At 50.1% G+C, this 22666-nt stretch overlaps 2 protein-coding genes across 5 annotated transcripts in view; one reads left to right on the forward strand and one right to left on the reverse strand.

Annotated features, from left to right (window-relative positions):
- Window positions 1-380: 380 nt before the first annotated feature.
- Window positions 381-9261, forward strand: Grhpr (glyoxylate and hydroxypyruvate reductase). 2 transcript variants are annotated; one of them, XM_055605292.1, is made up of 9 exons: window positions 381-512; window positions 1910-2040; window positions 2838-2910; window positions 3360-3476; window positions 4247-4335; window positions 5140-5244; window positions 6078-6213; window positions 7595-7725; window positions 8957-9261. In XM_055605292.1, the coding sequence occupies exons 1-9, from the start codon at window positions 430-432 to the stop codon at window positions 9076-9078; spliced, it is 987 nt and encodes a 328-aa protein (XP_055461267.1). In that variant the 5' UTR covers window positions 381-429; the 3' UTR covers window positions 9079-9261. The 2 variants fall into 2 exon arrangements, with proteins under 2 accessions (XP_055461267.1, XP_055461268.1); XM_055605293.1 differs by lacking the exon at window positions 381-512 and adding an exon at window positions 534-603.
- Window positions 9262-9839: 578 nt separating this feature from the next.
- Window positions 9840-22666, reverse strand: part of Zbtb5 (zinc finger and BTB domain containing 5) — a 28926-nt gene continuing 16099 nt past the window's right edge. For all 3 annotated transcript variants that reach the window (XM_055605291.1, XM_055605289.1, XM_055605290.1), the window contains exon 2: window positions 9840-14047. In XM_055605291.1, coding sequence (XP_055461266.1) covers window positions 12031-14043 — 2013 coding nt within the window. In that variant the 5' untranslated portion in view covers window positions 14044-14047 and the 3' untranslated portion in view covers window positions 9840-12030. The remainder of the gene's footprint in view (window positions 14048-22666) is intronic.

The raw sequence follows: 22666 nt of genomic DNA on the forward strand, positions 1-22666 counted from the left end.
CTGAGGGTCAGGCCTGGCGTAGAGGTCGGTGTGTTTAACCAGAGGCCTTGGCCTGGGATAGTGTGGCTAAAACCCAGAATGGCTGGGGGCTTTATCCCTTCATTCTGACAGTATAGTCGGAGAGATACATCCATAGTCATTCACACAGGTCCCTCTTCAGTATGCCCCTCACCCCAGGCTCCTAGAGATGCCTGACAGTTCCCCGGCCATATACACACACGTGAAGGCTCTCGGAGCTGTACACTCAGCCCACTCAAACACAGGGCACTCAGTCCGCAGAGCCACACCCCCAACCACAGGGAGTGTTCGCGCGCCCGGGCTCCGCCCCGCCCCCTGCGCCGTCCCCGCCTCCAGCGCCGCCCCGCCCCGCCCCCACTTCCGCCGCCTTCCGCAGGACCGGGCTGGATCCCGCTTCCTGCTGCGGGTTTTATGAGACTGGCGCGACTCATGAAGGTGTTCGTCACCGGCCCGTTGCCGGCGGAAGGCAGGGCGGCGCTCGCCCAGGCCGCAGAGTAAGCGCCCGCGTCGTTGCGGAATTGCCGCTGAGCCTCCGGCCCCCTTCCCAGTCCGTCCACCTGGCCGATGTCCCCGAACCTGCGCCGGGTGGGTCGGCTGGCTCCAGACACGCTGCTGGAGCTGCCTCCGGACTGGGGGCCACCTTCCAGGACCCCGGTGGCTGGCAGGCAGTCGAGGTGGAGCCAGGACCCGAGAGGCTGGCGCTTGGGGGCTTTGCTAGGAGTTGCCAGCTATGTCCGCAGGGAGCGGGCTTGGAGTTTGGGGCCGTCTAGAGAGAGTTCTCCCGGTTGCAGCTTGCTCCAGGCGCCAGGCTATTCATCTCCAGCCTTCGGGAAAGGCAAGGTCCAGGCTGTGGATTTCACCCTCTGAGATTAGTTGACAGGCAGGAAGGAGTGTTCAGGGGTTGTGACAGTCATTGGCTTGGCTCCTGGAGTGGTCGACCGGGCGATCCGATGACTGCTTTCTTCTATCAGCCTTGTCTAGGGGTAGCCTTGCTGGGAGCTGTGACTTCCAACAGTGTGAAGTCACCGATTTGGAGACACAGCCTAGACGAGCTCGGGCCGTACCCCAGGTCACTCAGCGACAGGTGGCAGAGCTGGCCTTTATACCCAGCCTTATCACTGGACAGCTTTGCAGAACCGTGCCAGTTTGGGAGAAGGCGAGCCCCTCCCCCCTTCAGCAGCCAATTCTTTTGAGTTTTGTTTGTTTTGTTTTTCGAGACAGGGAGTTTCTCTGTGTAGCCCTGGCTGTCCTGTACTCGCATTGTAGACCAGACTGGCCTCAAACCCACAGGGAGCCACCTGCCTCTGCCTCCCTGAGTGCTGGGATTAAATTAAACACTGAAGGGTTGGGCGACTTGTGATTTGCTTTGAAAACTTTCTAGCACAATACACCTTTTTCTAAGGACGTGTTTGATTGGTACTTTGGGTCCTTGAAGGACCCGGAGGGCCTGCCAGCCACTGTCCTGTGACCCCTGTGCACACACACACTGCGGCTGCTAGGGGCTGGGAGGAAGTGCACGCTACTGCTCCCATGGCTAGGCGACCTTGAGCTGGTGAGCCCACAGGGCGAAATTTTTTATTTTGTGAACTGTAACTGCGGCTGGTCATTGATCTGATGCAGGGCTCCCTTCATTCCTCTACCGTCCCCCAGCGTTCTCCACACCTGGCTGCCTGGAGAGCCACTGTGAATCTGAAAGAGCTCTTTCTGGGCTAGAAAGCTCAGCTTTTGTCAGCTTCCCCCACTGGCAGCTCTTCCTCCCCTCCCCCCAACTACACTCCAGACAGTTCTGAGCCCCCCCCCCCCCATCTCAATTCTGGCCAGCCTAAGGCCATAGCAGCTGGAAGGCTGTTTGCCAGCTGGGCCTGGCTTGAGTGGCTTCCCTTCCCTTCAGCTGTGAGGTGGAGCAGTGGCCTTCCGATGACCCGATCCCCAGCAAGGATCTGGAGCAAGGTGTGGCGGGGGCCCAGGGCCTGCTCTGCCGCCTCACTGACCGTGTGGACAAGAAAGTTCTGGATGCTGCAGGTATGTGCTGACCTGGTCTGTGTAGAATTCTGGTGTGTCTGTGTGGTTGGGGGGGGGGGGGATGTCTTGCCCCGGGAACACATCAGCTTGCTGCGGCTGGCATTTGAGCTGGTCTGTAATATTTTCCCAGTCTTCTGAGGGCATCCATAACACTTGCCCCACCTGGCACGTATTGTCCCCATTCTGGCTTGTAAGTTCCTGAGAGGCTCCAAGAGGGCAAAGACCGCCTGTTGTCTGAGTGAGGTGCAGGGGTGGAGGGGTGCAGGGGTGGAGGGGGAGGCCCGGGTTCTGAACCTTCTTGCTGTGCCATAGCCTTGCGTGTGACCTTGCGTGTGAGCGCTCTGGGCCTGTGTGCTGCAGGACAGAGGGCCCAGCACTGTCTGCCCAGCCTGTGTGCGCAGCCGTGGCCCCAGCTTCCTGAGTAGGGTGAGCCTCCTCCCCTGAGTTGTCAAGGAACACCGCAGACCCACGCCTGCCCCGGCCTTGACTAGATGCTTGGTGGTGGAGGAGAGCACCTGAGAAGGGAGCACCCCAGCCGCCTCAGCACCCCTGGGGTGCCCAAGAGCGAGCCTTTGGGGTCACTACTCCAGGCCACGGTGGATCAGAGTCCTGAAAAGCTGTACTTCGATTGGGGAATCTGTTTGTAGATGGCAGAGGGAGTTTAGTTTTATGGGAGGGATGGAGATGGCAGCGTTTCGCCTTTATCTAAGAAGTGATAAGTAAATGTTCCTGGGATCAGCCACAGAGCGTGGCTTTGAGCCCCGTGCTGACAGGTCTGTGTGTGTTTTGCCTGCCAGGAACCAGCCTCAGAGTCATCAGTACCCTGTCGGTGGGGGTTGACCACTTGGCTTTGGATGAAATCAAGAAGCGGTAAGTGCAGCCAGGGCTCTGGACCGGGCCTGGGGTGAGGCTGACCAGAGACGGCAAGAGGAGCTCTCTGCTGGTCTCACTCCGTGAACGTGCCGAGGGGCCGAAGCTGAATGTCCACATCTGCACAAGCCATAAAACCCAGAGGGCCAGAAGCTGTGCTGACCTATGTCTGTACCCTGTCATGCTTGCTATCTTTTCTGAGCTCCGAGATATCCTGGAATTAGAGAAGGCAAGCGTTATTGTTTCCCTTTCCAGTGAAGAAATTCAGGATGATTCAGTAGTCTCTCGCTGCAGCCTGGGAGCCCTGATCTTCCGTTTTCATACACTCCCCTCTGTGGGATGTGATGGGAATGAGGACCATCACATAACATCGTGGAAAGGGCCCATCCTTAGACACTGGGGAAGGGCCTTGAGGAGGCCCCTGTTAAAACCAGATGTTTGATTCCTAGCGGGATCCGGGTAGGCTACACACCAGGTGTCCTGACGGATGCCACCGCAGAACTTGCTGTCTCCCTGCTGCTCACCACCTGCCGCCGGTTGCCAGAGGCCATAGAGGAAGTCAAAAAGTAAGTTGATGCCTGGGAAAGTCAGGTATGCTCAGCAGCGGGGCCGGAGTGCTCAGGTCAGCCTGGTCCAGACCTGCAGTGTCTCTCTGCAGTGGGGAGAAGGGCTCAGCTCAAACACTTAGTGCACGAGGCAGAGCTGCATTAAAGGGGCGGGGGGGGGCAGTCTGAGAGATGAGGCTAAGGGAGGGACAAATCCTGCCGACCTGGGTCCTGTGGAGAGGTCCCGGAGCTGCTCGGGGTAAGGCTGTGCTGAGCTTGACGAGGACCAGAAGTGGCTTTCAGAGCCCAAGCTGCTCACACCACACTACCGTGGCTCTTCAGTGTAAGGAACGGGGAGCTTTCTTGGGGATGCCCACGGGTGTCGTGTGGGAGATACTGTGGGCACAACTGAACAAGCATTCTCCTTTTGGGTGCAAGGGTTCTGGGTAAGAAGCCAGAGCCCGCCCCGTGCAGGGCCATGTGGTCACCGTGGAGGGCAGCTTTTTCTTATCTGGAATACTGACTCTAGAACTTGTTCTGACACCCAGATCTAAGTTTGCAGCCTCCATTTCCGATTCCCCGGTGGCACAGCCTCCAAAAGTGGGAGTGCGGCTAAGGCCCCTGTGGCCCCACTTCCTATGTCCCTTCAGAAGAGCCATTCAGTTTAGCACCGCTCTATGTCCTGGAGGCAGAACTGGCTTTAGACAGAGGCCAGGAGTGCCCAGCGTATGGGCTCCTGTGGCCTCACCCCTTTCCCAGGCTGGGCTGCTGACCACCCCTTCTTCCTGCAGCGGGGGCTGGAGCTCCTGGAGCCCCTTGTGGATGTGCGGCTACGGACTTTCGCAGAGCACTGTCGGCATTGTGGGGCTAGGGCGCATCGGTGAGGCTCCCCATCGCATCCCTTCTGGTTGAGTCTCCAGTGCCTAGACAATGGTTTGGAAAGGCCATTGGAAAGGCCGTGTATGTGGCTAAAAGAATAAAAAAGCTAGCTCAAGAGTTCCCAAGAACTCAGTGGCTTGCAGAAGCAAAGTTCTGAGAGCCAGGGTTCTTCCGGGTTTGCTAACGAACACAAAGGCTCTAAGAGGCTGGGCTGGCCACAGGAAAAGCTGTGCCGACCTTGGACCCCAGCTCTGGAATGCAGGCTACTTCCCAGCAGCTGCAGTTGAGGGTTCCCTCTCCTTCAATGCTGTCCCTTCAAGAAGCCTGGTAGGAGGCCAGGGTGCTGTCACGCTGCCTGCACAGAGGCAGCCGGGGGCAGGGAGTGGGGGTAGCCTGTCTGGCCAGCCAGCGATCCTTGGAGCTTCTTGGAAGAACCTGTCTGTGTTCGAGGCTGAGAACCCACATGCCCAAGCCTGTTGGCAGGAGCATGCGTGTAAAACTCTTGTAGGTCTTGAGGGGCGAATTGGCAGCTGGGCAATGCCACCAAAGGTCAAATGAGGTAGGGCTGCATTCACATAACAGGAGTAGAGAGGTTAGAAGGACGGAGGGTACCTCTTGAACTCCTGTCTTCAGAGATTACACATGCAGTTCTCGGAGAAGGTCAGAAAATGACCATCAAGATGACTGGGGCCGTATGAAGCCTGCGTAAGCCAGTGCACCTACAGAATGTGGCAGCCGGGGACTGTCACACTGGGGCAGCCCAGTGCCACTGAGGCTGAAAAATCCGTGGACTCCTTGCCTCTAGGTCAGGCCATTGCTCGACGTCTGAAACCATTTGGTATCCAGAGATTTCTCTACACGGGGCGCCAGCCCAAGCCTCAGGAAGCAGCGGAATTCCAGGCAGAGTTTGGTAAGGAAAACCCTCATTTCTCCTGGAGTCCATCTGTGTTCCGTGGTGTGTGTGTGTGTGTGCGCATGTGTGTGTGCTCACATGCATGAGAGCGTGTGTGCATGTGTGATCTGCAGGTAAAATGCAGGACTTTGAGATGCGGGGGCCCTTCTATGACTCTTACGTGTTATCTAGTCTATCTACCTGAGACACAGAGGGCCACCCAGGAGCACAGACTTCCCGCCCTATGTCCTAGACCTCAAATTTTCTCATCTAGGTGGGAAGCCCTAGTAATTGATCTTTCTGTGTCTGCGCATGTCAGAGCTGATACTGCAGGCATACTTAGGTTGTGTGGCTTGTTTTGTGGGTGCTGAGACCCAAACTCTGGCTCTCGAGATAGTTTTAACTGCTGAACCACAGCCCCTCCATTGTAGTTTTTGAGACATGTTCTCGGTGAACCCAGAACTCACCAATGTGGCTACAGTGGCAGGCCAGGACTCCAGAGAACCACCTGTCTCCATCTCTCCAGGGTCAGAATATAGTCTTGCCCAGATTCTTAGGTGGGTGTTGGGAATCCAAACTCAAGTTTTCATGTCTACCCAGTGGGTACTTAACAGACATCTCCCTAACCCTCTGATTTTGTTTTGAGATGATTTCACTGGCTGCCCTCAGAGTCAAAATTACCTTCCTGCCTTAGCCTCCAGAGCTCTGGAATTACTGGTGTGTGTGGCCCCCTGCCTGGCATCCTCACGGTTCTTTTGTGGGAGGTGGGAGCTACTCCATGTTGTTGGCCTTGGCCATCTTGTAGTCCCCCACTGGTAGCCAGCCTCTGATGAAGTCCTCCCTGCCCACAGTGCCTCTTGCTCAGCTGGCTGCAGAATCAGACTTCATTGTAGTGGCCTGCTCTCTAACACCTGCCACCAGGGGGCTCTGCGGCAAGGATTTCTTCCAGAAGATGAAGAACACAGCTATCTTCATCAACATCAGCAGGTAGCTGAGGGCTGCCTTCCTCCCTGGGTCCCCCAGCACTCCTGGAGAGGGGTGTGTGAACTGCGGTGATCTGGAGTTCCTGTCCCTATTGGCTGGTGATGAGGGAGTTCAGGATGGCACGCCAACCTCTGTAAACCAGCAGCTCAAATATGGGAAAGGCCATTTGAGAAATGGGTGAGGAAGATCAGTCAGCACTGGGCCCAGCCTTCTGGTTCCCTGAAGTAGTTCAACCTTGCTAAGGGCCTGGCTTACAGCAGTGAGATTCTGGGAGCAAGTTGTGGGGGTGGGGGGTGGGAGATGGGAAGGGTAGAGTCCCCAGCAAGCTCACTACAAAGGGTGAGGCCTTTGTAGGGCCCTTCAAAGACCAGCCTTCCATGCTGCTGAGCCTGGCCTGACCTCAGTGATGTTTTGAACCTGTGCAGGCTTGGGGACACAGATCCTAAAACTCATTATCTTGAGTGACTTCAGGGCAGCAGTCCTGTGATGGAACCCCCCCCCCCCCATTGCAACCATCCTCATCTCCCTAAGCCCTCCCTGGTTGGCACCCTTTGAACCTTTTGTTTTTGAGACAGCCTCACTCACAGGCTGGCCTTGAACTTGCAGTCTTTTTGCCTTCACCTCCTAAGGGCTGGGGATTATAGGTGTGCGTCACCAAGGCTCCTTTGAACCTTAAAGCAGTTTTGAGAAAGATTAGGTGGACCTCCAGGGTTCATGTGCTCCAGAAGTGTCTGCCTACCTCTGATGCCTAAAGTTACCAACATTTAGCTACAGAGAGTGACCCTGGTGTGGAGGTGAGGAGTGGAGCAAGGCTCATGCCCATGGCGGCTTAGCTTCCCCCTGCCCAACACCTGGATGCACTTGAGACCATACAGGGCTCTGTATTTTGATACTCCATTGCTCAGGGATGATTGAGTATACGACAGAAGTTCCCAGAAAGCCAGTTCTTTACACGGACAGACAGGTTTATCTGCCCTTGTTTGGCCAAATATGTGATGGTACTTTGTGGCTCCTGGCCACTGATCTGGGGGCCAGGCATATCAGAAGCGCCCATGTGGGCCCAGCACAGCTGCAGACTCCCAGGCCCAGTGTGTGCAGAATGCTTGTTAAATACGCTCCCATCCCCCAGCACTCCTGGAAGTTGGGGTTTCCTTAGAGCGGGTAGCCCCCTGTAAGATGTTAGCTCCGTCACAAGCTGGTGAGTGGCGGGGCTCAGGTCAAGACAAGTGTTCTTGTGCAGACTCCCTGTAGTGTGTCAGGCCTTCCTGCCGAGAAGTCAGTGCAGGTGCTTGGTGAGTGGAATACATTCTGTGGGTTGTCCTGCCCTGACTGTGGCTTGGGTGGAGGGGGTGTCTGGGCCCCTGCACGACACTGTCACTTCCAGGGGGGATGTGGTTAACCAGGAAGACCTGTACCAGGCATTAGCCAGTGGCCAGATCGCAGCGGCAGGACTGGATGTGACCACCCCAGAACCACTGCCTCCAAGCCACCCCCTGCTGACGCTGAAGAACTGCGGTAAGGGCTGTGCAAATGCATCACTGCCTATGGAGTGTGGGAAATGGTCTGGGCCTGGCTGTGGAGCCAGCCGAGGCAGTGTTAACCCAGAGGGCACAGCCAGGGACTGGGAGTGTGTAGGCTGTTAGTGACTGGAGTTTAACAGGAATGCAATGCTCAGCTGGGTCTCTGTCGGAAGCAGATTCAAGAGGTTTGTTAAGTGAAGGCTGACCACACTCCCATCACTCTAAATGGCTGTTACCAGTGTATGGGAAAGGAATGAAACCACCGTTATTCACAACTGGCACAAGTTACGAAGTTATAAGCAACAACAGCTCACTCATGTTGTGGCTGGAGAGTGTCCATCTTTAGGTTTTCCAGCATTTGGATCACCGACCATCAGTGCCCCCAAGACGTCTTTTGAATTTGGGCCATTTTTCAGCCTTAGGCATGAAGAGCCTCCCCTCCCTCTTGGTCCTCAAGGGACCAAAAGTACAATTGCTCTAGTTTTCTGTGTATGGTATCCTAAAGGGACTAGTCACTCATTGCCAGGTCAGGTGACATGCTGCTGGTGCCTGTGGCCCTGGGAGCATTTGAGACCCTGGCCTCAGGGCTCGCCTTTCCTCGCTGTTTAGGAAATGGTGTTTCTGTCTCCAGACTCACCAACAGGCATCAGAGCTATGGCCGTCCCTCTGCATGCTGGAGAGCCCGGACATGTCCTTGCCGCCTCCTCAGCGAAGGCAGCCATTATTGCAGCCCTTGGCAATCCTCCTGACCCCAGCCCCATGGCCTGCCTGCAAGAACGCTAGCTGTGATGTGAGGGCTACTGTCCACAGCCAGGAAAGCTGGCCACAGCCGCGTTTCATGTCCCCACACAGCTGTGGAAGGCAGGCAGCTCCTTAGAGATAAATTCCTCACTTGCTGTGCATGTTAACCAGCATCCCATCATGGGTTACTTCTGTAGCTCAGAAGCCCTGTGCCATCTCTCTCAAGGGTGCAGGGTGTGGCTCCTAAGCTGGTGCCTAGTTTCACTATCTAGACAGACAAGACTCCCTGTAGCCTACAAAATTTTTAAGCGTTCAAATCTTGTCTTGTTTATATCTGGGTCTCAGCATTTGTCCCGAGGGAATGGGGTTCATGGGGAGCATCTGCCATCCTTAAGTCTAGCACACAGCCAATGGTGGGAGTGCTGAGGCAGAAACTTCGTCCTGTTGCCTGGTAGTGTGGGACCAATGCTTCCTTTTCCCTGCAGTGATCCTGCCCCACATTGGCAGTGCCACCTACAAAACTCGGAACACCATGTCTTTGCTGGCAGTTAACAACTTGCTGGCTGGCGTGAGAGGGGAGCCGATGCCCAGTGAACTCAAGCTGTAGCCAGATAGGGCTACATGGGCTTTCATGGGCTGGAGACATCTTGCCCAGCAGACCCAGGCTGGACTTTGAACCTGAGGGATGCCACCTCTACTAAGTCTTCAGGAGACATGAGAACTGGGAGATAAGCTGGACACACCCACACCAAAAGCCTGTAATTCTAACATTAAATAATTTCTGACACAGTGTCTGGCCTATGACTGGGGGCACTAACAAAAAGTGCATCTCTTATGCTTTCTGACTCGGGGCATCTGGGATTTGCTTGGCCCTGCTTCTCACATTGCCTTCACACGAACTCCTTCCCCTTTTCCACACTGAGGAACAAGTAGAACCAGAAAAACAATAGCACCTGAACCCAGTACCTAGACCATGGTGAAAGGACAGACAAGAGAGGGGAGAAAACGGCAGGAAAGGAGGCAAGGTCAGCGCTGTTGGTCAACAGTGAGTGAAGGCAGGAGGATTCCCAGTTCAAGATCTATATCCATGGCTACCGAAGTTCCCTCAGCACCCCAAGTAATGTTCCTTTTTTATCATCCTTCACTCTTCCCCAAGGCCAGGCCACAAGCACAAGTCATGGTCAAACTTCCCATAAAGCCACAGCACAGACAGGCAGGTTTGGGGAAAGCGGGAGTGACTTTGGGGTGGGAGCGCTCCTATCTTGCAGACTCAACTGATTTGAAGACAACCTAGCAGCTGGGCCAGAAGAGAAACACATCTCTGTTCTGTTTCCACCCTAACTTAAACAGAGGAGACCACGGTTTAGAGGCATGAATTTGACAAATTTTAATTTTAAAATCTGTTTTGACTAGCATTAGCACCGACAGGGTACCTCTACACTTGATGCCATCTCCAGAAGATTGTACGTGATTATGCCGGGCTATAATTAAGGCTAAAAATCAAAAGTCGGGCCCCCAGTACCAGCTAGAATCCCAGTGAAACTCCAGGTCACAGCAACCCTGGGCCTAGTTTCCCAGGGACCCTTGGAAATCTTTTAAGTGCTACAGCATGTCGGAGGACGCTGGCCTCAAGCTTGCTTCCCACGCGTAGAGACTGACTACGAGGTAGATGAGATCCCAGGTCCGTCCAGCATGGAGAGGCAGGCTCCATCGAGTGCCGGGGACAGGCTCCGGAGCAAAGTCCACTTGTATCCGAGCTGAGGTGAGGGGCAGACTCGAAGCACACACATCCTCAAGACAGGAAGGAAGAACTGCCGTTCTGCCTGTGACCCTGGCTCCTCACCCAGCACGGCATCTCTGGTCCTCCGTGCTGGCCTACCTGACTCCCACTGGTCCCTACACCATGAAGGTGGGGACCTACCCCATCGTGCCTCCTCAGGTCTCCTGGCAGTAAGCCACGCAGCAGTTTCTCAAGTGGTCCCACTGCTTCCAACGGTCTCTTTCCCAGGTTTCCATGTGGACTTTCCTCCCTGGGAATCTGTTCAGATGCTATGCCCTCTCAGAACATGACAGGTCTAGCCACAGATTTGTGGTCACACCAGCTTAAGGGAATACACAGTCATGTCTGTTTTAGAAAACTGAGAAATGTGTGGCTTTCTAAACTTAATGAATTGTGCACGATAATTTGGTATCTCTGAAAAAAAAAAGTGTATATTAAAACAACAACAAAAAAGGATTCTTGTTAAGTGTGAGCTTACAGAGATGCATGAACCTGTGTTGTTCTGGGCACATATCAGGGCATAGCAGCCCTGACAGCATGGTGTCAGTGGACAGCAAGGTAGAAGACAGAGAGGCCCTCTATGGAAAACTGAATGCCTCTCCAAGAGCCTTGGGTGTTTCTGGTAAATTCTATGCTATAGGCTGCCTGACTCTTCCTGGACTTGGAAAGTCCTGAGCCATGAACACTACTACATTTACATGTCAAATAACTAAACGCCGAGAACTGAAAGCTGAGGCTTTGAAAGCCTAGCACAGGACAGTAATAAAACCATGGCAACAGCGCTGCTGTGCTTAGTAACTGGTCAGTCCAGGAGAGGTGTTCTATGGGGCTTGGGAGTGAAAAGTAGCAAGGCTAAGAGCAGCTGATCTTGGGTGGACATGCCAGCTGGGCTGGGTAGCCTTGGGCATCCAGATGGAGTGAAAGGCAAATGCACCATGGGAACCCACAGAACAGGACTCCATATCACCAAAACAAAGACAGACACCAGCTTCCCACTGACTTCAAACAAATACACCATCAGAAATACACACTGGTTAAAACACTAACACGACACATAAACACCTCACTGTCACTCCCTACAAGTACATACTCCACTTACAACTTTGTTTTTAAAACCAGAAAAAAATTACTAAAGACACCTTTGCCATAGAGATGTATTCAAAAGTATATACACCTATTGGTCCAAGGGCATATTTACCTGGACCCAGTGTCAGCACCATCAGAGGGCAGTGTCTGTGACTGCAACTCAGATAAAAATACAAAATACAGTACTTTGAGGCCTCAGACTAGCCCAGGATATACTTTAGCATCAGTGGCATACAGGCTTGTCCTCCAAGGCCATTTGGCAGACAGCACCAAGTCACCTGGTTACAAATAAGTATGCTTTGCACTGCTGTACAGGGATGGAATACCCCCATCAGAGGATGTAGGAAATGTAATTAAATGCTTCACAGAGCTTTAAAATAGTGTTAGAATGTTTTTTTGCCCTTCCGTTTTGAAATGTGACACTCATCAATGACAAACTACCTTATGACTGCATTCCTCAACCCTAAGGAGGGACTTGGTTTCAGGATCACATCACTTTCCCTGGTGCGCACCTCACTCAGAAATGTGCAGAGTAAGAGCTATACCTAACAGTTCTCTGCTTACGGCTGGCTGAGGTTCATGAGAGCCACCCGACAGCTGAGACCTCGAGTCCAGTGGCATTAGCTGCCTGCCAACAGCGACCTTACTTTCAGTCCACAACTGGCCTGTGTGCCATCTCCCGAGGAGAGGCGGTTAGAGCAGAGTGCTGGGGAGGTTGCTGCTCTGCCAGCGCAGGCAGGTGGTCTTGGAGTGTTTGTACAGGTGGCTGGACTGGCTGAACCTCTTGCCGCACTTGAGGCAGGCGTACGGCTTTTCCCCCGTGTGGACTCGGATGTGTTTCTTGCAGTCTGTCAGAGTCAGGAAGGTTTTACAGCAGATTTTGCAGGCATACTTTCGAGCTCCCTCCACAACCAAGACATTGTGCTCTGATAAGGCCTTCTTGCATTTTGACAAGACATCAGCAGATGCCCTGGTCAGCTGCGGAGGGCCAGGCTGGGAAGGGTGGCCATTTTCAAATGAGGTGGTTCCGTTCATCATTAGCTGGGAACCGGGTGAGTTTTCAGGGATCTGTGAGCTCCTAACAGAAGTTACGACTGGCATTTTTGGAGCTATGCGTCGGTAGTACGGAAAGTTACTGGCTCCTCCTCTTGGGGAACCCATCATTGCCCTGGAGAAGGAGGAGTGGAGACCCAAGCCAGACCTGGAAAAATCCATCCCAAACTGTTCTCCTTGGTAGCCTGAGGTCTGCACACATGGCAGGCCCATCACCTCCTGCATAGGTCTGACAAAGTGGGAATCTGCAGGCTCACTGAATGGGTTCTCCACATGGGAGCCAGGAGCAGAGGAAGGCCCACCTGCTGGCCCAGCCTCTGGACTCAACAGGTAAGGGGCCTCAGCCTCCAACCTGCAGTCACTAGTGGTGTTTGGGATGTTGTCGTCTGTGCTCTGACTTGCGCTGAAGTTACTGCCCCTGCTCTTGTTGAGAAAATTGGAAATACTAAAGGAGGTCTTATGTTCTAGATTATTTGTGACTTCCAAGATGTGGATGTCCCCGACCCTGTCGGTGCTGGACTGGGGATCTGAAAAGCTCCGGTCACTGCTCTCAGGGCTGAGGTCTATCTTCTCAGCACTGACCACCACGCCTTCCACCTCCACAGACTCACTGCCCTCGGCCTGGGAGGTCACGTCGCTCACCTCATCCTGTGGCTCGGGAGAGCTCAGGGGCTCGGACTTCACCACCACTCTCATGTGCTCCTTCTCCCCAAGGCCAGCCTCAGGATTTTCACATGGGAAACTGCCTTTCTCAGCCACAGCCTCTTGTTCAAAACTAGTTTCAACCTGAGCTGCACGAGAGGCCATGTTGCCAGCACTGCCATCTGACTGGCTGGGCACCTGGGCGTCTTCTTGAGTACCAAAAGGCCGATCAAACATCATAGCACTGTCTTCCTGGTTGTCAGCCATCCCGTCGGGTTTAGGATTATCCACAATTTTCAGAGAATCTGGTGAGAAGAATTCCTCCCGGGAATGAACGCCCGAAGGCCCACTCTCTGGAGTAACATCAGAAATGGCAGATTCGTCCATGGAGGATCGGAGGCGCTGCCGGGCCCGCTCCTCTACAGACTGCTTGCGTTTGTGAAGGCGTCTCATGGGGAAGGGTGTCCGCTGGTCCAGGCTGCTGCGCATGGATGAGCTCATGGGGGCTGGCGGCTCCTCGCCACTCTGGCTGGAACTGAGAGCTGAGCTCACAATGCTCAGTCCCAGCTGTTGCAGCATAAAAGAGCGCTGCATGCGGGCACTCTGCTCTTGAACACGCTCACTGGGGGGAGACATGGGCAGCGTCCTTGTCGTCAGGTAATGTTTACATGCCTTAACAACAGAGTTCAAATGCAGGTGAGAGGCTGCCAACAGGACATCCATGACGTTGCTCTCCCCTAGCATGAGGGTGGAGGTATACATCATGTCAATCAGTGCAGCAAAGGCCTCTGCTGTCACCACCTCACTATCTAGCTGGATCATGTTCATGGTTTGATCTCCCTCTGCCACTGAGAACAGAGCTCGGAAATGCGTGCTGCATGCTGCCAGCACGGAGCGGTGGGCTTTGAAGTGTCTGTTCCCCACTACAATGACACAGTCACAGAGCTGGCCATGAAGTCTCTGGTAGTTCAACTGCTGAAAGATCTGCTCAAAGTGACCAGGAAAATCCATTGTCCTGTAGAAAACACACAGGAAGAAAGTGGTAAGACCTAACAAAGCTTAGCTCAGAGCCAGAACATAGAAGGCAGTAAGAGAGGTGTTAGCCAGGCAGTGCACACCTTTAATCTCAGCCCTCAGGAGGCAGAGGCAGGTGGATCTCTGAGTTCAAGGCCAGCCTGGACTACAGAGCAAGTTCTAGGGCAGCCAGGGCAATACAGAGAAAAGGCAAAGGGGCAGGGGTGGGACTGGCAAGATGGCTCAGCCAGTTAATGTTCTTGCCTCCAAGCCTGACAAACTTGAGTTCCACCTCTGGGTCCCACATGCAGTAAGAGAACCAACTCCCCAAAGCTGTACTTTCACTGCTAAACAGCCATTGGGGGACATGCACACATGCATGTACACATGCACGCAGTGACGCCATTTTAAACAACTTTAAAGCATGGCTGGCCACAATGGGGCTGTCAAAGCTTGTGAGGTCCAATAATGGGCCTACATGTAAGACCTTGTCGACTAGGAGCAAAAGTCAGTTCAGCTCGGCTCCAAATCCATGCAGACACACGGACTCCCTTAGCCCTTTATGTGACTTGCTTAGAACACTGAGGATCTCTGCTGGGAAAGCCCAGTATGCGGGTAAAGGCTTATTCGCCCCACTAAAATTTGTTAGCATTCAGCATGCCAAGAAATCCCACCAGCCTTAGCGACCTTAGTGAAAAGGCCAAGTGATGGCAGAGAAGAATCCTAGCTACAGAGAGATGCTGGCAGGCCACACGCGCACATGCACTCCGCCACCAGCCACCCCTGAGGCCAGCACCACAGATACTGTCTTTTAGAGTCTTTGTTGTTTTAAAGGTATAAAGCTGGGCTGGAGAAATGGCTCCGTGGTTTCAAGAGAATTGACTGCTCTTCCAGAGGTCTCCAGTTCAATTCCCAGCATCTACACAGTGGCTCACAACTTCTGGAACTCCTGTTCCAGTGGAATTTGATGTATTCTTCTGGCCTCTTTGGGTCAGATATATAGAGAGGTAAACTTACACACATGAAAGAGAAGTAAATAAAATCTCTAAAAGAAAAAATCAGAGTGCAGCAAAGGTAAAGTACAGTGATTAATAATGACCTGGGGCTGAGGTGGATGGAATCCCAATGTGCGAGACAGAAATGTTACCAAGTTCATTGTGGCCACAGTGTCATAACTCACAAACTTGTTACAAGTACATGGATTACATGGATAAAATGTTTTGCAGTAATACATTATAATGCACAAATGCCCAGTAGATTGTACTTTTAAAAAAATAACAGAAAATAACAGAGAAGGAAGTGAAGCCACAAATAAGCTTGACCAAAGCCATGTTTTCAGAAACTATAGGTCACCTACAAAACTAACCAAAAATGAATGCTTACAAAATCACTTAGTTTGATAAAATTAAATAATTACTCCTTTAGGAAGCATGTGTTACTTCTTTTTTAAGGAAGCATTTTTTAAAGATATGGAAATATTTACAGATAAAACAGTAAATTTTCTTTAAAAATATGGTATAACAAGTTAAAAGAGAAAAAGAAGGGCCCATGTGGGCCCTTTTAATGCTGAGTCGAGACCCAGTAAACACATGCATACTTCCTGGAACTGTTTGAATTAAGAACTTGCTTATTTTCATCTAAGAAATTACTACATGTTTTAGGAACTTTGTAACTACCCATTCATCCAAGTCTCTGCCCCTGACTAGTGTATGGGATCTGCCTTCCCCCTGTGGTTAAACAAAGTCAATAACCCCAGTGAGGCACTTCTGTGTCCTTACCTACAAGCTCCACAGCAAAAGAGAAAGAATCCATTTTATCCTCTCCTGGGGAGACACCTCTGGCTTCAAGGACAAGGATCTGAATGAAGTAATTGCTAAGCTCAGAACACAGACATGTATGCAGAGCACACAGCATGTCCAGCACTGTGGACAAAAGGACTGACGAGATAGATGTAAACCCCCAGGTAGAAAAGACTAGTAACTAGACAACTCTAAGGTATTGCTGTAACAGGAAGAAGCCGCAACAGGGACAAGCACAGGCTTCTGCATCTGCTCACAAGCGAGGAAAGAGTGCTGAAGGCTTGCTGGCGAAGAGCTCTTCCAGAGCTGGGGTGCTGAACACTCTCCTCAGGGCCCCTGGATAGTGATGAATCACTTTACTGGCAGCAAAGCTTTGAGTTCAAGTCTGCACAGCCCCTCACCTCTGCCACTCCCACCTCCACCAGCTCTGTAACTAGAAGAGAGCAGCCAGGCTTAGACTTCCCAAGGAGACTGGAGTCTTATGTGTGTGCCTTAACTGGAAATCCCAATAAAATGCTTGGGTCCGATATGATTTTCAAAAAGGCAAAGGACATTCTTCAAGGCCAACCCATCCACTCAGCTTCCAATCACTCAAGGGGTCACTCCTACTATGAAAAAACTCTTAACACAATGCAAAGCACCAGGAGCTGGAAAGATGACTCGCTGGTTCGCTGGCTGCTCATCAGAGGACATAGGTGATTTCCACGTGGGAGCACACAACTGTCCATAGCTCCAGTTCTAGGGAATCTGGCACCCTTTTCTGGACCCCACTGACACTAGGCACACATGTGATACAGACGCATACATGCAGGCAAAATACATATATCATAAAATGGAGCAGTAATTATGATGATGGCAAAGTACTGAATAAACAGAATGCAAGGGAACGTTTGTAACAAAAAAGAAATGATATGGGGAAAAACTGAGGTCGAAAAAAAAAAACCAAAAATAAAAAAAACACTTGTAATTAATATACTCAAATAAGATAGAACATACATAAGAGGGTTTTTTCTTTTTTTTTTTTTTTAATGATTTATTTATTGTATGTTTATGGGTGTTTTATCTGCAAGTATATCTGTGTACCATGTACATGCCTGGCACTTGTGAAGACAGAAGGCGGCACTGGATGGCCTGGAACTGAAGTTATAGATGGTTGTGAGCTGCCATGTGGGTGCTGGGAACTGAACCTGGGTCCTCCAGAAGAGCAACTAGTGCTCTTAACCACTGAGCCATCATTCCAGCTTCCACCCACAACACACCTGCACCTTTCCTCCTCCTCTCCCTCCTTCTCCTTTGTAAGAAGGAATGGTCTGACAATAAGAAATCACATGCCTATGGTGATTTATGATTATAATCACAGCACTAGGAAGGCTGAAGCAGAAATATTGAAAGTTCAAAGCTATCCTGTGAGTGATGGACGAGAAGGAAAAGAGGAAAGAAAAGGGGAGAAGGGACAGAAAGAAAAAGAGGAAATTCAAAATGGCAAAAAATATAAAGATAAAAGAATTTGAAGAAAATGATTAAGCAAATTTTACATATTAAACATAGATTACAGATTAAAACAAAGGAAAAACAAAACTGAACTACAAAAGATTAGCTAATGAAGCCTAACTCTAATTTCAGAAATTCAAAAAAATAAAACAACAAGAAAAGGAAAATGATATAAAAAATAATCCAGGAGCAGGTGAGATGGCTCAGAACGTATGGCACTTGCTGCTAAGCCTGAAGACCTGAATTCAGTCCCAGGAGAAAAATGGTAACTGCAAGTTGTCCTCAGAACTATGCATGTACAAACAATCAACCAATGTTATAAAACCTTCAAAAAAAAAAAAAAAAAAAAAAAAAGAGGTTAGGATCCAGTGGTGGGGTAGCAGTGACAGTTTACAAAGAATTAGGAATAAAATTAGCATTAGACTTCTTCAAAGCAATACTTTGAAAGATAATTCTCCAATGTTATTTCCAACAGAGAATTCCACTCCTAGCCTATTAATCAATGACAGTGGTAAGCTAAGGCATTTCATAAAAGCAAGAACCTCTGCCATTTCAGGAAATTACTCAAGGATGCACTTAAGGACACTAGGAAAACAAAAACAACAAAAAGGAACAACGTAGGAAGCAGAAGAGCCACTGTAACATCCTGGAGGAGAGAAGATAGAGATGACGCACTTGTGCCGTCAGGCTACGGAAACAATAGACCCCAAGAATTAAATCTCCTCAGGACTCTCCTGCCAGAGGAAGAAAGTTCTCACAGTTCTGACCACTTACCACACCACCTTGCAGAACAGACCAGAGCCCAACAATGATGGGTCAGTGACGGTACAACTCCACTTAGACCCTGGGAACTGTTTGTGAACGCCACTCACACAAACCTCGAGTCAGTGTCCCTAACTTGCACTGGACCTCTTTATCTGTTCCTCCTCCCAGTGTGGCCACAGTGAATACATCTCTCTCTGTTTCTCGCTATTACATTTCTCTTTAATTGGCTTGTTGGGGACAAGTGGCAGAGTTTAGCTTATTGAGACTGCTGGGTCCCAGGCTCTGACCCTACAAATCTGAGTAACAAACACAATAGCAGATACAGAGAAGTCTGAAAATAATGAACCTCAACACGGCAAGCTACATAGTTCAGTCTACAGCAGTAAGGTTTCCAAGGGGTAAAAGGGAATGGAACTTCTGATGTGGCTGAACATCAAGACTTGAACAACTTCACCAATAAAGATACATCACTGAGAAAACAAGATATGGGGCAGGGGTTGGAGAGCTGGCTCTGCTGTGAGCATTTGCTGCTCTTTCAGAGGACCCAAATTCAGTTTCAGCCCCTAGATGGCAGCTCCCAGCTGCCTGTAACTATAGCTCCAGGGAAGCTGACAGTCTTCTGACCACCTAAGGCACACACGAACATAAGCATGAATTTTAAAAATAAAAATAAAGCCTTTTACAAAAAGAAAATACAGGTCTTTACAAAGTGAGGCAATGTTCTGGGGAAAGGGCAGCTGCTCAGCAGAGCACACTGTGCTGGTTGGCTGTGGACCGTATTCTGTAGTCATAACACCACCAGCCACATCTGAGAACGTGGGGGAGAGAGGGAGGCGGGTCTCCATGGGAGGCAGGGCAGAGAAGTGCTGTGATAAAGGTCTTCCCATAAAAATGCCACCTGACAGCTTGTCTCAAAATGACTGACACCATGCTTAGAAGTCGATGGTGGAAGACACTTAAACACTTGAAAATGGCTGAGAAGTTTGGATCTAAGGGGAAAACAAGGGGCTACCGGTATTTTGTTTCATAGCTATTAGTCTAATGGAACTGTGGGATTAAAAAACACACACATATACACATAATATTCATGCCTTAATCCCAGCACCCAGAAGGCAGTAGGATTTCTTGGGAGTTTGAGGCAGCCTGCTCAACATAATGAGTTCCAGGACAGCCAGGGGCTACACAGAGAAACCCTGTCTCAACAAACAAACAAACAAACAAACAAACAAACCAAACTCTATAAATATATCCATTTGCAAAAATTTAAAAAGCATGGTTGACCCTTGGCACTCTAAAGGAATGTATCCTGAGATCACTGCAATCTCCAAATTCGCCAATGCCACTCAGCATTTCACAGGAGTTGCAAGTGAGGGCAACATGCCAAGAAGCTCACTTGCCCTGTACTCTGGTCTTCCCCAAAAAGCCAGAGCTGGCCAGAACCTGGAGAACAACCACAATGGCAACTCCTCCACAAAAATTAAAGGTCTATTGTCTGTTGTAGCAACTCAGGGCACTGTGCCACTCTGCTCTGCCTGGAAAGTAGCTACCAAGACAGCAGAATGCTTCAAAACAGCAGCCTTGTATTAGCCATTATCTTATGATTCTGTGTGTCTGTGCCTGTCTGTATGTGCACGTCTGTGTGTGTGTGTGTGTGTGTGTGTGTGTGTGTGTGTGTACATGCACATGCATATGGGGGGGCGCAGTGCAGAGGATGGTGAGTGTTGTATTCCTTTGAGACTGAACCTGGGTCGGGGCTGATGTCCAGCAAGCCCCAGCAACCCTCTTATCTCCACCCCCTCAGTGCTAGAATTTAGCCAATGCCCAGAGTTTTTACAGGGGTGACAGGTAATCCAAACCCAAGCCTTTATGTTTTTAAAGCAATCACTCTTACCTGTTGAGCCATCTCCCATCCCCTCTTTTTGTTTTTAAACCTTTGATGACTTTCCAACAGAGAACTATATCCAAATACATACTCCCCTTATTTGCCACACAGAATGGCAGTCACTGTAATATACCTACTTGCTCTACCAAGATTCCCTTGTTCTACCAAGAACCTAGAGTAGCAGGTGGTAGCTAACACACATCACCACTGCACCCAATTCACCAAGGGCCAAGAGACTAAGGTTTTGGTGAGATTAAATAGAATATAAGTACTGGCCAGATGTGGTGGCCAGTCCTTTAATTCCAGCATTCAGACACAAAAGCAGGTGGATCTCTGGCCTGGAGTTCCAGGCCAGCCTGATCTACATAGCAAGTTCCTGAGTTCCTGGCTAGGCAAGACTACATAGTGAGACCCTTTCTCAAAATATCAAAAACAAAACCAAACAATTTAAACTAAACCAACAATTTAATTACTAAGCACAGGCAGGGAGCCCCGCCTTCCAAAGTAAACGGATATAAGCGCAGACCTGCATTAAGAACTAAGAGAAGCTATTTGGACAAAAGGATATACTGCATGACATATCGCAACACACCCGAGCTTCCGTGGTGAGATTTTGTTTTTGTTTTCTTTTCTCTAGTGGGGAGGCTGCAAGGGTGGAGGATAGATATGGAGCGATGGGAAGATGAAGAGGGTTGGAGTGCAAGATATGGCTGCCAGAGAGCAACTCTGACCATGGTCTTTTGTTCCCTAATTCATATGCCAAGGGATTCTCCTGTCTCCATGTCCCATTTTCCCTTGCCATAGCAGTGCTAGGTTTGCACACACACTATTGTCTCCAGCCCTAGGTGGTCCTAAGGATCTAAACTCAGGTCCTCAAGCGTGCACAGAAAGCTCTTTACCCGCTGAGCCATCTCCCCAGTGCTAAGTACTTTTTACTGACCTTACTCATAATCCCCAGCAACCGTACAGGAAGTAATTTCCACTTCTCAACTAAACTGTATGTCAACCCAAACTTCTTGTTTTCTTTTTGTTCTTTGAGAGGTTTCTCTTTGTAGCCTTGGCTGTCCCGAAACTTGCATTATAGACTTGGCTGGCCTCAAACTCAGAGATCCACCTGCTTCTGCCTCCTGAGTGCTGGAATTAAAGGTGTGTGCCACCATGCCCACTTCAACCCAGACTTAAGACAAAAGGATGGTGATATTCTATTCAATGCCCTTTTCAACAGCAGCAATTGTGAGAAAATTTGCTTACTTTTAAAATGTCAGTGGAATCTTGAGAAGAAACCACCACTCTCTCCTACAAAAGGTCATTCTCTAAAATGTCAAGGTCTAATGCCAAGCTTGTTTTCTACAGAGCACACACAAACTGAGACTGTGATCCCAAGAGCTCTATTTTGAAGAAAATGTCCCATGGTCCATAGACCTTTAACAAGAGGCTACTGAGGCAGCTGAAATGACCCAAGACAAAGGTTTAAATAATAGTTAGAAGATAAGAAAACAGGCGGCCCTCCTCGTTAGTATAGTGGTGAGTATCCGCACCCGGCCTGTCTGTCGCAGGGGAGACCGGGGCTCATTCCCCTTGGGGAGGCAGTGTGTCACTTTGGCTGGCTCTTTGATCACCCCCTCCCCCCTCAAGGGGGGAGCAGTCCTGCCAGGCCACTGCCAGAGGAGGACAATGCAGCCACTCCTGATGAGACCTGATAAGTTAGGGTCAGATGGAAGGGGAGGAGTGGACTTCCCTATCAGTGGACTTGGAGAGGGGAATGGGAGAAGACGGAGGGAGGGTAGGACTGGGAAGGAATAAGGGAGGGGGCTGAAGCTGGGAAACAAAGTGAATAAACTGTAACTAATATAAAAAAATAAAAATTTAATAAAAAAAGAAAATAGGGCTTCCTTTTTAATTTTTTTTTTTAAGAAACAGGATCAGGCTTGAAACAGGTCACTTTTAAATCCAGTACTAACTGGGCGCAGTGGCACACAGCTGTACTCCTAGCACTCAGGGTGGCAGAGGCAGGCAGATTTCTGTGAGTTTGAGGCCAGCCTGGTATATAAAGCGAGTCCAGGATAGCCCAGGCTACACAGAGAAACCCTGTCGAGAAAAAAATAAATAAATAAAAAAACAAAAACAACAACAAAATCCCAGTACTTAAGAGGCAAAGTCAGGCAAATTCCAGGGCTATAGAAATAGAGACCCTGTTTCAAAAAACAAAACGAAAGAAAAAAAAAAAAAAGGGAACAGTCTCCCTACACAGCCCAGGCAGGCCTCAAATGCTGTCTTCCTACCTCAGCCTCCTTGAACATTTACATGACTTGATTAAAGTTTAGATAAGTTGGGATTTAGGTCAATGACAGAATGCTTCAAGCTCAAGACTTTTGTTTCATTCTTCAGTCCCCAGAACCGGGACAGGAACTAGCTAAAACATAGATGCTGAAATGTTCTGGGGAGGTGGCTAGGCAGCAGAACACCTCTGTAGCATGAAAGAACCTCAGTTCCTCAACTTGCCTCCATCAGATTGGGCTGTGGGCCTATCTGTGGGTTCATTTCTTTTTTCTTAATTATTTATTTTTGAGATTACAGATAATCACATCATTTCCCTCCCAACCCTTCCATATACCCCATCTCTCTTTCAGCTTCATGACCCCTTCCATTAACACAGTGTCACATACACGGATGTGCACATACA

Source organism: Psammomys obesus, unplaced genomic scaffold (genome assembly GCF_907164565.1).
Source record: "Psammomys obesus unplaced genomic scaffold, mPsaObe1.curated_primary_1811, whole genome shotgun sequence".
NCBI classification, from domain to species: domain Eukaryota; kingdom Metazoa; phylum Chordata; class Mammalia; order Rodentia; family Muridae; genus Psammomys; species Psammomys obesus.

Bases quoted from the DNA above. Each gene is read 5' to 3' on its own strand.
- Grhpr (XM_055605292.1), top strand. From the start codon at position 430: ATGAGACTGGCGCGACTCATGAAGGTGTTCGTCACCGGCCCGTTGCCG. The intron at 513-1,909 runs GTAAGCGCCCGC...CCTTCCCTTCAG, and splicing joins GCGCTCGCCCAGGCCGCAGA to CTGTGAGGTGGAGCAGTGGC. The intron at 2,041-2,837 runs GTATGTGCTGAC...TTTGCCTGCCAG, and splicing joins GAAAGTTCTGGATGCTGCAG to GAACCAGCCTCAGAGTCATC.